Here is a 15,608-nt window from a genome sequence, read left to right as displayed (position 1 = left end):
GGCGTTCTCTTCTCGCGAGACTTGTGGGCGACCATCTTGTTCCTGCCCCTGACAGTCTCTCCTGTCCGGGTCACTGGGACGCGGAGACGACCACCTATACTCTCGCTGACGATGCTGTCTCGCTTAGTATTTTCTGCCGCCGCTGCAGCCGGTACGAGGTGGAGACATTGCCCTGGGCTATGTGTGGATTGCAAAGAACGGCGTCTAGGGTTACAAGGAGGGGGTGAGGGAAAGAGGGTTGGAAAAAGGCGCTGCAGACTGGGCCTGCGTGGGGAGTGGCCAGCGCCCCTCCTGGGCTGAGCGAGGTCTGTGAGGACAGGGAAGAGGGTGCATGGCTTTAGTGGCCGGGTCCCGCGCGGACCGACGGAGGGACACAGCTTATTTCACCTTGACCTTGCTGACCTGAAGCTTGTGTGTTTGCAGCCCCCTCCCTGAAGAATGCAGCCCTTGTCGCTCCAGGGTAAGTGCACGGGGGCCTTTCTGCTCTTTTTCTGTTCTGTCGCTCATTTCGCTTCTGGATACTCTCCACTTAGGATAATTTTTTCTCAGGTGGTTTTGGAACTCTCAAGTCTCAAACAAACCCTCGTGTTCCTGTACCTATCCATGAACACCTTCGCTGCCCTTGGTCCCTCCCCTCTCCCTGGTGACCTTCAGCTAGACCTAGCTGCCAACCTCCCAATTAGTTTCTGGATACCCATGAAGCAGTTTCTGTACAAATGAATGAGGATTTTTTTTTTTTTTTACTGCCAAACCATAAATATGAAGTCTTCAATTGATTGAGTAAATTTTTACCCCAGCTCCTAGATAATGAAAATCACCAGGAAAGGAGTGCATGCAGAATAGTGCACAAGCTTTGCTATGCATGCGCCCCAGCTTGGAGCCTGAGCCCCTGCCCCGTGGAGGAAGCTTGGGCGCTGTGGTTTCTATCCGAAAGTCATTCCAGAGCTTGGGGCCAATGTGTAAATGAGTAGGGCAGCTACGGAGGAACACTGTAGAGTGAGGACTCCAAAGCTAGAACTTTTCTTGCAGGCTTTGTGATTGATTTTCTTTTCTGCAGGATGTAACTAATGGGGCGTTATGAATTATGAGAATTAAGAGACTTCCTATGAAACTATAGACACAGTGATGGGTACATTTGGTATGTGCTTAGTAAATATTAGTAGCTGTCATTAACATAAAACTTGTTAATTTTGTGATTTTTTTTCCAAACATATCTTGCAAAATTTATTAATTTTTTTGTGTGTATACCCTGAAGTGGCCGCTTCCACCTTATCTGAGGGGAAAATAAAGATTACATGTAGACAATTTAGTAAAGTTTTATATTTTACACGCTATACATATATATGATAAAGGAAAACCTTGACAGCTACACTAGAATGTTGACTCCTGAGACCCTGTCTGCTTAATTTTCCCAGGGCTTGGCATAAGTAGAAAGTCCGTCATTGTTTGATTCATGGAGAGACTTTCATAAAGAATATAGTTAGGTGTTCTAAAGGCTGGTAGGGCCTGCCAGTCATTGAGTAAAAGGCAGAGACACGGTTTTATTTTGCTTTGTTTTTTTAGGACTACTAATAGTTCCTTTTGACTGGAGGGTAGGAAAATGAAAGAAGAGATAAAATTTGATTGGTGCTCCGTTGTTTGTGCTATACTAAGTAGCTTCATGTTCTGAGAGCAAAAGAGAAATGAAATTGCTTTTTTGAAACATGAGCAGCAGTGTAGAGGGGGCTTGGTATAGAGTGTATTTGATAAGAAACAGGGACTGGGATTGTTAATTTAAGTAAGCAATGATGGGGGTGGGTGAGGGGGCTACGCAGTGGTACACCTGGTAGTGCACTTACATTGCAGTGCTCAAGGACCGAGGTTCAAGCCCCTAGTCCTGCAGAGGGGAAGTTTCACAAGCAGTGATACAGTCCTACAATTTTCTAAACCCCCCCAACTCATCTCTCCCTTCTCTCAATTTCTCTCTATTTCTATCCTAAATAAATAAATCATGAGGGCTTGAACTAAGACAACCATGGGGGAGAAGATTTGTGTCAGTCTGAAGTAGGTTCTCTGGTGTTGTCTCTTAACTTAGTGGTTCTCTGCTTGAGGCAGTTTTGCCCTCATGAGGACTTTCTGCCTGACACCACTGACAAAGGGGGAATAGTGCTGGCATTTAGTATATAGAGCTACAGGGATACTGCTAACCACTCAAATTTGCATAGGACAACCTCCACAACAAAGAGTTGTTATGTCAGTAATGTTGAAGTTGAGAAACTGAATGAAAGGATTTTGAGCAGGATTCTGATTTCAGAAGTTGGTGGGGTAGCTGATACATTGGGAGGCAGAAATACTCAAGATAATGGGATTATCTTTATTTTATTTATTGGATAGAGACAGCCAGAAATCGAGAGGGAAGGGGTGATAGAGAGGAAGAGACAAAGAGACACCTGCAGCACTGCTCCACCACTTGCAAAGCTTTCCCCTTGGGGGCTCGAATTTGGGTCCTTGTGCACTATAACATGTGCACTCAACCAGGTGCACCACCACCCGGCCCCAAGATAATCAAAGACATAGATTGTTGCATTGCAGTGAGATAGTGATAGGGTTAATAGAAAACAAAAAGCATACTAAAATATTAAACTTGATAGCAAATAACAACAGGATTTTATCAGAAGAAGCTTAGTGAGACATGGGTATGCTATAACTAAAAAATGCAATTTTAATATAAGAATACTTAGCAGATCCTCAATGGATCATACCTAGTGATAATAACAACAGTCTTTCAGTATATATTTGCAGGTTGAAAGACTTGGCCAAGTTATCAGTTATGTATATCTAGTTTTTGTAAGCAAAACCAGAGTTTCTTGTGATGGACAATCAAGATTGCTAGGGAACTAAGATGTTGAACACAGACGTGTGTATTGTCTTATGTAGAAAAATTAAATCTGCAACTAACGAGTAAAAGTATGTAGCAGTTGAACTTAAAGATGGCAAAAATAGAACTATCCAACATTGAAAAGCCCTGTTACATATTAGTACTCCATCAAAAAATACTCAGAAAAGGTCAAACTTCTCCCTCTCACAGAAAAGTAGACATGTCCACTTACGGGGAAATTTCCATCCTAAACACCTTTCCAAGCACTTTACATATATTAGTTCATAATATTTCTCAGGGAAAAAATTAAAAAATAAAATTGTTAATGAGGAAGATAACAGAAGGAGAGAGACCAGAGCACTGCTCAGCTTTGATTCAAATTGGTGCTCAAGAGTGAATTTGTTATCTTAGAGCCTCAGGCATGAAAGCTTTTTACATAGCCATTATGCTATCTCCCCAACATTTGAGAAAACCCTTATAGGTGATATCTTTTAGCCTATTTAGAAAAATGCACAATTATCAAATCAAGTGGTATATTGAATGCAGAAAGTCTAGTTGCAGTCTGTTAAATGTTTCACTACTAGTAATAGATATGCCGAGGGCTATATGAATAGCCTGTGAGACTCTACAACTGGGTGGAGGGTTTCATGTTTTTTTTTTTTTTTTTGGTGTGTGTGTTTGTGTGTGTGTGTGTGTGTGTGTTTTTCATTGTTATCTTTGGGGCTTCACATCTCTAGGCCTACTTTTTCAGATGGGGGTGGGGAACACCACAGCACCTAGACTTCCCTGCAGCACGGTGAGAGCCAGGCTCAAATCTGGGTTACATGCATGGCAAAGTAGGCATCTTCTCAGGTGAGTTATCCTCTTTCCGTTATTACAGTTAGTAGAAACTGCTTATTCCTATTTGTTTTGGCTAATTGCTTATATAGATTGTATTCCTTTTTAAAGAATGGGTTTTAACTTTGTATGATTGCTACCTGTAGGGCATTGCAGGCAACAAGGATCTTGCACACAGGACAGCCAAGCCTTGCCCCTCTACCACCTCTTCCTGAATATGGAGGGAAAGTTCGTATGGGACTAATCCCTGAGGAATTCTTCCAGTTCCTTTATCCTAAAACTGGCGTAACAGGTGAGCATTTACACAGTGTTTGATACTGTATTTGCATAGTATGGTCTGAGTTAACCTGGAAATTTAGTGGTCTCTTACCACAGATAGCACAAAAATCAGGTCAACTGTTTTTTGTGATTATTCAACTCTTACCGGTTTATGGTTCCAGGGATGGAACCTGAGGCCTCTTACAAATGTCATCTATTTACTTACTTGCTTTTTATTTAATTTTTTATAGCCACCAGGGTTATTGCTGAGACTCACTGCTTACACAACAAATTTACCACACCTGGCAGACATTTTTTCCTCTTATTTTTTATTTATTTATTTTTAGTTGGATAGAGGGTGGGGGGAGGAACACATTTAACACTACTTCACTGCTTGTGAAGCTTCCCCCATTCAGGTGGGGACTGGGGACTTGAACATGAGTCATGCACATGGTCATGGGCACTTTACTGGGTATACCACTAACCAACCCCATCAGCTATTTTTTTTTTTTTAATTTATAAAAAGGAAACATTGACAAAACCATAGGATAAGAGGGGTACAATTCCTACCACAAGAACTCCGTATCCCATCCCCTCCCCTGATAGCTTTCCTATTCTTTAACCCTCTGGGAGTATGGACCCAAGGTCATTGTGGAATGTAGAAGGTGGAAGGTCTGGCTTCCAGAATTGCTTCCCCACTGAACATGGGTATTGACAGGTCGATCCATACTGCCAGCCTGCCTCTCTCTTTCCCTGGTGGGGCAGGGCTCTGGGGAAGTAGGGCTCCAGGACACATTGGTGGGGTTGTCTCTCCAGGTGGGGAGCCGGGGGCTCAAACTGGGATCCTTATGCCTGTCTGTGTGCTTTGTGCACTTAGCCTGCTGCACTACCACCCAACCCCCATGATTCCTTTTTTGTACATGCTACTTTATGGTTTTGGTGTTGTTGTTTTTTTATTTCATTTCCAGTGTCAGGTTCCTATTCATAAAAATAGACACGTGGAATTTTACCTAAACCAAAGTTTTCATTCAGCAAACCGTATATTTTGCTGCATAAATGAGTCACTTCTGGAAGTAGCATCTTAGTATCCTTGTTTGCTAATATTATCAGTCCTTTAAGTTTCAGAATAATAGTTCCTTGAGTTGAGGTTCTTATTCTTTCAACTCTTCCATACTATTTACTTTTAAATCACATGCCTTAACTGTTCATATTAAACAAGTAAATTTTGTATAAAATGTGCATACATTTGGGGGCATTCTAACTGCCAAAATCTTCAAGCTGAAATTTTTTTATTTTTACTAGAGCTCCACTCAGCTCTAGTTTTATGGTGGTTGTGGAGGATTAAACCTGGGACTTCAAAGTGTGGAAGTCTTAACTTTTGCCTTCAGCTAGTCAGATCTGTTCTCTTCTTTTAGAAACAGCATATCCATCATAAAATAACTTTCTTCTTCTAGGACCCTATGTGCTTGGAACTGGATTGATCTTATATTTCCTGTCCAAAGAAATATATGTGATTACTGCAGAAACTTTCTCTGCCATATCCATAATAGGAGTGATTGTCTACGGAATTAAAAAATATGGTGCCTCTGTTGCAGAATTTGCTGATAAGCTCAATGAGGTAAAAAAAAGCCTTCTTTCTTGTCTCAAACCATAGTAGAAGCATCAAGACCATCAAATGATTTTTTTTTAATTAATTGGGGGGTAGGAGAGAAAATATAAAAATAATCTAATTATTGTAATCATACATGTTAATATTAGTTACTAATTTGAGAAGTTTTTTTCTATGTTTTTGTTTCTATTTTTATTTTGTTGGATAGAGACAGAAATTGAGAGGGAAAGGGAGAAATAGAGGGGTAGAGAGTGGGGGGGTTGGATGCTGGCACTCCTGGTTTGAGCACACATGTTATAAGGACTCAAGTTCAAGTCCCTGGTCCTCACCTACAGGGTGGAAGCTTCATAAGTGATGAATCAGTGCTGCAGGTATTTCTCTTCCTCTTCAATCTTAGTTTCTTTATCTCTGTCCAATAAATGAATAAATAAATTTTTAAAACCTTAAAAAATGGAGTTGGGAGAGACAGAGAGACATCTACAGCACTACTTTACCATTCTTGAAGGCTTCTCCCTACAGGTGGGGCTGGGGGCTTGAACCTGGGTCCTTGTGCATGGCAATGTGTGTGCTCAATCAAGTGCATTACTGTCCAGCCCCTGGGATAAGTTTTTCCAAAGTTTCAGGCCTGGGAGATAGCACCATTGCTAACATAAGAGACTTCCATACCTGGGGCACCAGAGGTCTTTTGTTTAATCCCAGTACCACAGTAAACCAGAGCTGAGAAAAACTGGATTACAAAAGGGGAGGGAAAAAAATCTACCAGACTGTCAGCTTTTCCATGGTTTTTTGTTCGTAAGATAGAGGGAGGAATTTTCACTAGTGACAGATACAACTTTGAGGAAACATAAAATGAATCTATCTTCTTACCTTTAGTGCTTTCACTGATTGTTTACTGTCATTATCCTAATTGCAGCAACAAATTGCCGAGCTGGAAGAAGTGAAACAGGCTTCTATCAAGAATATCCAGGATGCAATTGAAGGGGAGAAATCACAGCAGGCACTTGTTCAAAAGCGCCATTACCTTTTTGATGTCCAGAGGGTAGGTTTCACAGCTTCCTAAGGAAAATGAAGCTGTACATTGGTGTGCATTTAAACTTTAGGATCTCTTATGAAGACCCATAAAACAAACTGAGCATATCTGATTTTGAAAAGAAATTTAGTTGTTCAGTCACTTAAATTCTGTCAAATAAGTAAACAGATATTCTAAAAGTAGACTTGGTAAGTTACCAAAAAAAAATAAATAATTGGATTCACATAGAAGGAAAACAGTCATTAATTTTTATATATATATATATATATATATATATATATATATATATATTTCCTTTTTGTTACCCTTGGGTTTTTTTTTTTATTGTTATAGTTATTACCGTTGTCATTATTGCTGTCGTTGGATAGGACAGAGAGAAATGGAGTGAGGAGGGGAAGATGGGGAGAGAAAGATAGACACCTGCTTCACCGCCTGTGAAGCGACTCCCCTGCAGGTGGGGAGCCGGGGGCTTGAACTAGGATCCTTACGCTGGTCCTTGTGCTTTGCACCACGTGCATTTAACCTGCTGCGCCACTGCCCAGCACCCTATAGTTGGTTTTTAAATGGCACTTACACATGGGTGAGAGACATGCAGTCTGCTCTGAGGGTTCAACGTGGCACCAAGGGCATGAAACCATTAACAGGTAAAAATGTTTTAAGATCCTTGGTAATAATGGACACTGAATTTCATACATGCCAGCTTAAGATCTGAGACTTTGCATGAAAAATTCACAAAGCTAGGGGGCCAGGTGGTTTTGCACCTGATTAAAGTGCACACATTACAGTGTATAAGGACCTGCGTTCGAGGCCCTGGTCCCCACCTGCAGGGAGAAAGCTTTATGAGTGGTGAAGTAGGGTTGCAGGTGTCTCTGCTTCCCTCCCATCTCAATTTCTGTCTGTATCCAGTAATAAGTAAAATTTTAAGAGTAATACATTGTTTAAAAAACAAATTCACAAAGCTGATTTAGACAGCAGTAGAGCTTTTTCACATGGTCCAAGCATAAGTATAGAAAAGTCATGATATATTTTTCTGGTTTTCTATGTAAAAATGTGATGTGACTTTTCTGACAAACCAATGTGTTCTAAAATGCTTGGTTCCTAAAACTATTTTAGGAACATGTTCAAGTATTTTTGTTGGTACTTTATTTGAACCTTGTTCTTTGTTTAGACTTAGATATCCTTATATTGAAGTTTTATATTATAGAAGCACCTAGATAGTGAAAAAAAAAAAATGAGAGCTAAGGTTAAGGAAAGAAGTTGGAGTCAGTATAGACAGCTGTTGGAATTGTTAAGTTATATTACTGTAATGGTGAGCAAAAATTATTCAGAGCGTGTGAGAATTGGTTTTCTTGTTTGTTTTGTTTTTTAATGTGGAAAGTGCAATCATCTGTTAGCATCTGTAGAATATGAGAAGGCGGAGAAAATTGATGCAATATGAGGGGGTGCCAAAATTTGCTGTCCTTTCTTTAATAGACCAGGGGGCTTCTGATACACTGCAAAGAGGGAGTGTGGGTGACTTTAAAAACTTGAACAGCTCAGCCATAATTACAAAGAGAAAGGTAAAGTAGTATGCATTTAAATAGATTGGGTTTTGTTTTTGTCTCCAGGGTTATTACTGGGGCTCAGTGCCTGCACTACTTCTGATGCTATCTTTTTCCCTTTCGTTGTCCATCGTTGTCATTGTTGTCGTCATTGTTGGATAGGACAGAGAGTAATGGAGGCAGGGAAGACAGAGGGGGAGAGAAAGATAGACACCTGCACACCTGCTTCACCGCCTGTGAAGTGACCCCCCTACATGTGGGGAGCCGGGGGCTCAAACCAGGGTCCTTAAGCGGGTCTTGCACTTTGCACCATGTGCACTTAACCCTCTGTGCTACCACCCAGCCCCCAATAGATTGGTTTATATTATGGCAGAAGTTAAAGTTTGTAGAAGTTCTCCTTTTTCTTGGTAAAATGGTTATCATGGTTATTTGCTGAGAATGGATAGTAAAGGAGACTTGAGAAAGAAAAACAGGATAATGAATGAACTTAAAGAAATGCACATATGTGGCTGCCCAGGGAGGAGATTTAACTGTTAGGAGAACATGTTTTGCATATGTGAGGCCCAAGCTTCAATCCCTGGCATTGCTTATGACCAAGCAGTGCTTTGGTCTATAGTTTGGTCTGTCTCTTACAGGTAAAGAAATAAATGTACTTAGCTTAGATGTATTGATGTCTTTATTATCTCAAGTCTTTAACTAGCAGACCTGTAAGTATGTTCATTGCAGGATAGGTAAGGTAGATCACCTGGATGATGTGCCTGCTTTGCCATACACAAGGTTCATAAAGATGTCCCATCCTCCACAGTACCATCTTTCAATGTCTTCATGACAAAATTAGTAAACGCAACATGAATATATCTTATTAAATATTTCAAGAAGGAATAAAGGAAATACAGGAAGATGGTAGCATATGGGAATGCAGGAGACTTTTTAATGTTTACTATATACTACTAGACGTTTTTTACCATGTGTGTAACCTATTCGTAAAAAATAAAGTTTGCGTAAAATACAAAAGAATGTTGGGTCATTCTAATCACCAGAATCTTCAGAATAAAATTGATTATTTTTATTCTTTTTGAATTTTGCTTCAGAATAACATTGCTATGGCCTTGGAAGTTACTTATCGGGAACGACTACTTAAAGTGTACAGGGAGGTGAAGAATCGCCTCGACTACCATATCTCTGTGCAGAATATGATGCGTCGAAAGGAACAAGAGCACATGATAAACTGGGTGGAGAAGCATGTGGTACAGAGCATCTCTGCACAGCAGGTACATGTTTTGAACCTTTAGGATTGTATTGCTAATCATTGAGAAACATCTTCTGATTCTTTGTAAGAATAGCTGCAGTGAGTCTGTAGCCTGGAAACTGGTGGCTCTGGTTTTGGGATGGGGTGAGGGGGGTGTACATTACACAAATACTTAGAAAGATTGAGAGTACTAGCTGTAACGGATGTATGTTCAAATCCATTATTTGAGTAATGTTAACTAGCACTGATTGTTTTATGAGACATACTTGGCTAGGCTTCATTTAAACCTTTTTGTTTTCCAGTTCATTGGTAGTCATACTTTTTTCTCTTCCCAACTGCTTAATTCATTAGTATTAACAGAAAAGTGATGTTTTCTGTTTAATTTCCCTACACTCAATAGCTTTTTAAGTTTCATATTCTATATTTTCTTAAGACTGAATTTATTTATTTTTTTTAATTTATATATTTAGACATTTCTGGTCATTTTCTATATAGCTGTATGGGACTAAAAAGAACCAGTTTGGTGAATTGACTTTTTTTTTAAATAAAACTCTTCTACATAAAATTAATTATACTTATAAGAAATTTAGAAAACAAAAAAGTATAGATAAGACTAAAAATTATTTTCATTTTAGAATGTATATGTTATAGTGTTTGATTTGATCTCTTTAAAACAGCTGTTTGCTGTACAAGCTAACATGAGACACACTTGTTTATAAGTGTGTTTGGCTTCATGCTGCATACTGATGTCACTCACAGAAGCTTTGAGCCAGGGTGGTTTAATTATTTCCCTGAGCTTTTTGTTGTTATCAATAAGGCTTAACTGCTTCAGCTTTCTCAGATGTAGAGAGGGTGAAATGCACTTCCTCCCAGTCCCGTAATACACAGTGTGGTGTGCTTGGGGACTGTGTGCATGGCAGAGCATTCTTTAGAATTGTTTATACACTTCATGATTTGTAAAGATCTAAACAGCTTTCTCTTTTCACAGGAAAAAGAGACAATTGCCAAGTGCATTGCAGATCTAAAACTACTTGCAAAAAAGGCTCAAGCACAGCCAGTTATGTAAATGCCTCTGTCCTGTTGATGGCTAGAAACATTTTAACTGACAGATGGAAATTTCTCTGTGAGACGAATCTTTCTGTATTACTGTCTACTGAAGTTAATCTTTCCTAAAAATGAAGTTCCATTTTGTGAGAGAATAAAAACAGTGTATTGACAGTGAGACATTTCTCATCCTTTATTTGTATTTTGAGTTGTTCTATGCTTACTTTTGAATAAGCCTCTTGCTTTTAATATAATTTGGTTACTGACTAGATATCAATTTACAGTTTAAATTTATAATTAATTTTACCATTTCCCAATAAAGTAACCAATAAAACAAAGTTTATCAGATTGCCTAATTCTCTGAAATACTATTTCAGCATCACCATTTGAGTAAAACTTAAATATGTCATTGAATTGAACTTACTTGTAAGACTATTCAGTAGTGAACTATTTCTGCATTAACTGTTAGATAATAGGAACTTTAAAACTTAATCTTAAAAGTGTGGCTACTCAACTGGTAGAATGTTGTTGGACTTGCATACCTAAGGTTCCCAGTTCAGTCTGTGATGCAGAATATACCAGAGAAGTACTCTGACTTGCCTTATCTCATATGATAAAATAATAAACTTAAAAAAATAAAGATAATAGATATGAAATCATACCATTGACTTTAATCATTTAATATTAATGAATCAGTGTGTCATTAACTTACATCTTAAGGATCCAAAAGAGAAATCAGAAAATTCTGACTTTTCATGGGTTTTTCTGAATTTTCCCATACTTGTATAAGGACATAACTGTACTCATATGGACAACTTACATAGAAGAAACATTTAAAATGTGTCACATGATTAATTGCTGTTTTCATAGACCTTCACAGTTTTTTAGTTTATCACTGGATCAGTATTTAAAGAGATTTTTGGGGGCCAGGGAAGCACTACCTTGAAGCCAGGGGACTCTGGTTTCAGTCCCTGGTATTACATCAAAAAAAAAAAGAGAAAAGAGATTTGGATTGGTCAACAAAAATAGTCCAAATTACTGACTTAACAAGATTGTAAACACCTAATTGGCTAAGCACCACCTTACACTGATCATACAGGGACGAAAGCCATAACTCAGTTAAAAATCTACTAGAGTACAATGCATAAGGTCCCAAGTTCATTTCCTGGTTCTGCATATGATAGAGTGATGCTCTGGTTCTCTGTGTCTCTGGTTAAGCACACCTTGAAAGGAAAAAAGAATGGCATGCTTTATTTGTTGTCCATTTAAAAATCTCTACTAGGTGATCTGGGTTGTGGCACAGTGGATAAGGCATTGAACCTTCAATTGTGAGATCCCAAGTTTGAATCCCAGCACTGAATATGCCAGAGTGATGGTCTAGTCCTCTTTCCCTCTCTCTCTCTCTCACACTAATGAAACATATTTACTAGGAAATCAGTAAAATATTTTTGTGATGCAGAATTAAACACTGCTTTAAAAGTATATAAGCGGGAGTCAGGCTGTAGCGCAGTGAGTTAAGTGCATATGGCGCAAAGTGGAAGGATCCCGATTCGAGCCCCCAGCTCCCCACCTGCAGGGGAGTCGCTTCACAAGCGGTGAAGCAGGTCTGCAGGTGTCTATCTTTCTCTCCCCGTCTCTGTCTTTCCCTCCCCTCTCCATTTCTCTGTCCTATCCAACAACACGGACATCAATAATAACTACAATAAAACAAGGGCAACAAAAGGAAATAAATATTTTTTTAAAAAAAGAAAGTATACAAGCATCTTTTTAGGTAGTCAGTAGATTTGTTATTTCCCTTCATATATAACTGTCCACATTTTAGAAGCAGAACTGCCAGGATCTATGTTTATATTGAAGGAATTCTCTATATGGCTGATGGAGGAGTTGAAATCCATGGAGTTAAAGAGGTATAAATCGGGATACCAGCTGGTGGAAATCACAAGCACAGGCTTAGCCACTTTTCAGGTTTTATTACTGATGACCTTGATGGTATGATTGTCCTATGTATGTCCCCAGCCCCTTTATCACACAAATCTGTGCAAAGGTTAGACTGAAGGATCTAGAAAGGTAAGTTTCAAGAAGGTACTGCCCTCTATTTAACTGTTGAACACAAGTTGGCAATTAGATGGCTTTGTGAGACATAAGAGTAAGCTCTGGCTACACACACCTATAGTATATACATAGTAACTTAGGCCCAGGGAGTGAGTAAAGTAGGTAGCCAAAGCAGACCGAAGGGCCAGAGAGAGGAGAGGAAACAAGAGGAGTGTGCTTTAGTTAAAGAAGAGTCTGAGCTAGAAATTGAAGAGGTAAAATAAAAGAGCCAAGGCAATGGGACAGAAGGGTCATTGTTGCCATTAGCATTTTGTTAAGAGTGGCAGGGTTTAGGCTTTAGACTAAAACAACTGAGTGAAAAATGATACTTTTCTCCCTCTGCTTCTCACCCTCTGACGTGGAGGTGGGGAAGAATCATGTAAAACATGACTTTTGAAATGATTGCATGGTAATATTCTGATGTCAGTGCATTTTGCCTGCTTCATTTTACTGTTGAACTTGTTAGAAAGTTGACATTTGAGGCATGGTGGTGGCACACCTGGCTAAGTGCACACATTACAGTACATAAGGACCTGGGTTCAAGCCCCCACCCCCCACCTGTATCAGGGAAGCTTCACAAAGAGTGAATAGTACTACAGTTGTTTATCTCCCCTTGCCCTCTTAACTTCTGTCTCTATTCAAAACAAATTTTTTTAAATGTTGACAGTAAATGTGTGCTCCACGGTTTTCAGCTTTCATTGTATTTCTCCCAGTGTTGTTCTATACAGAAACTATACAATTCACATATGTGTTAGAACCATGTGTGACCCCATAATAGAAACTTTGTTCTGTACCTTTCTTATTTTTACTTAGCAGTAGGTTGTGAAAATTGATTGACATCAGTACATAAAATGATTAAAATAAAAACTTATTCATTGTGAAAATTGATTGACATCAGTACATAAAATGATTAAAAACTTATTCATGGTATTCTGATAAATATCTAGCCAGTACATTTGGGTGAACTTTTAGGTTTCTGATTTATCCTCCCAGTTTTTACAGATGATGTTATAAAATAGTCTTATATTTCAAATTTATGCAGTTGGGAATATAATCAAATATTTCTCTGCATTTTTGATTCTGGAAAATGTCAAGCTGATCTCTAGAGGACAGTACAGTTTGCATATCCATGAGGATGTCTGAGCCTGCTCATTTCTCCTAACTTCCTCAACATGATGTCATAGCAAGAACTTTATTTTTTTAATTATTTATTGAATAGAGACAGCCAGAAATTGAGAGGAGGAGGGAAGCTAGAGAGGGAGAGAGACAGACACCTGCAGACCTGCTTCACCACTTGCAAAGCTTTCCCCCTGCTGGTGGGGACCAGGGGCTTGAACCAGGGTCCTTGTGCACTGTAGCATGTGCGCTCAACCAGCTGTGCCACCACCCGGCCCCGAATTTTTTTTTTTAATAGCCTGATAACTGGCAAGACATTTGTGTAGTCTAATAATATATCTGACATGTGGTTAGGAAAGTGGTAGAGTGCAGGACTTGCATACATAAGGTCCAAGTTCAGTTCCAGACACTACATAAGCTCTGCTTCTCTTTCATTAATACACTAAATAGATGTTTTATAAAAAAAAGTATATCTGGAAATAATTTCATGAAACAAATAGCATATATATAAATGTGTGTGTATATATACACGTGTGTTTTGGTTATTTTTTTTTGAAATAGCACTGCTCAGCTCTATGGTGGTGCTGGGGATTGAACTTGGGACTTTGGGGCCCCTGGCATTAGATCCTCTTTGCATAACCATTACGCTATCTCCTTTGTCCCACAAAATAATTTCATATTCAATTTTTAGCCCAAATCTAGCAATGTAAGTATTGTTACCAAGAAGCAAACCAAGTGAAGGAGAAAAATAAACCCTTGTGCAAGTAAATATTTCATATTCATACATTCACTTCATTCTCAACACAGCAAGGAAGCAGGTTTTCTAGGCTGCATTATGCCTCTTTTGCAAATGAGAACTTAACACTGATTAAGTAACTCACAGAAACCATCTAACAAAGAAAGGGAGGCAGGGGCCTAGTGGTGCAGTTTTGCTATTACACAAGCATGTGTGCACTATTTTACTATACAGTGAACTTGTACATTAGTATGTAAAATGTGGAGAATAAAAGTGCCTGAGAGAGAGGGTCAAAATGAATAGTGCTATATATATAGTCAAGCAGTGGTGGTGCACTGGGTTAAGCACATATAGTACGATGCTCAAGGATTCTGGTTTGAGGCCTCGGCTCCCCACCTGCAGGGGGGTTCACTTCACAAGCAGTGAAGCAGATCTGCAGTTGTCTCTTTTTCTCCCCCTATATCTTCTCTCAATTTCTCTCTGTCCTATCCAACATTTAAAAAAAAGAAAAAAAATGGCCGCCTGGAGCAGTAAATGTGTAGTGCCGGCACTGAGCCCCAGTGATAACCCTGGAGGCAAAAAAAAAATTTTTTAATCAGAAAAAAAAAATTATATATGTCACAGTGCCTGTCACACAGCAAGTGTGTGTGTGTGTGTGTGTGTGTGTGTGTGTGTCTAAAAAAAAAGACAAACTTTTAAACTGTTTTTAAGACTTAGAACTATGGTGGTGAGGGCTGAGTGGTAGGATACCTGGTTAATCCCACAGGTGCAAGAACTCAGGTTCAAGTCCCTCCTACCTACCTGCAGGGGGCTTGCCTCACAAGCAGTAAAGCAAGTGTTGCAGGTGTCTTTTTCCCTCTATATCTCCCCTCCTTTCTTTTCTCTCCTATCAAAAAAGAAAAATGGGAAAAATGGCTACTGTAAACAGAGCACTCATCACTGTGTAGGTAGTGAACCCCAACAAAATCCCTGGTGGCAAACAAACACTATGGTGATTAATATTGGGAGGTGAGGGGGTGGAGACATAGAACTTTAGTGATGGGTGCATACCCTGTTATTTTAGGATCTTGTAACCCACTATTAATCACAGATTTTTTTTTAAAGGGGTTGTGGGAGAAAAAAAAATTCAAGAGATTTGACTATAAGGCAGAGAAAAAGGCAAAAATTAAGGCAGATGTGAGTTAAGGGGGAAGAGTGTGGGGATAATTTTTTGTTGTGCAATGGGAGGTTTGAGCATATT

The 15,608-nt window shown here is 39.2% G+C and overlaps 1 protein-coding gene across 1 annotated transcript; it reads left to right on the top strand.

The window, feature by feature from the left end:
• On the top strand, positions 1-11,086 carry ATP5PB (ATP synthase peripheral stalk-membrane subunit b). The gene is made up of 7 exons (XM_007526933.3): positions 1-151; positions 424-460; positions 3,841-3,986; positions 5,407-5,570; positions 6,475-6,600; positions 9,224-9,403; positions 10,370-11,086. The coding sequence occupies exons 1-7, from the start codon at positions 112-114 to the stop codon at positions 10,445-10,447; spliced, it is 771 nt and encodes a 256-aa protein (XP_007526995.1). The 5' UTR covers positions 1-111; the 3' UTR covers positions 10,448-11,086.
• Positions 11,087-15,608: the final 4,522 nt, after the last annotated feature.

Source organism: Erinaceus europaeus, chromosome 11, assembly GCF_950295315.1.
Source record: "Erinaceus europaeus chromosome 11, mEriEur2.1, whole genome shotgun sequence".
Taxonomy (NCBI): domain Eukaryota; kingdom Metazoa; phylum Chordata; class Mammalia; order Eulipotyphla; family Erinaceidae; genus Erinaceus; species Erinaceus europaeus.
The sequence above is the reverse complement of the archived record's forward strand: the minus strand, read 5'-3'. Positions and strand labels throughout refer to the sequence as shown.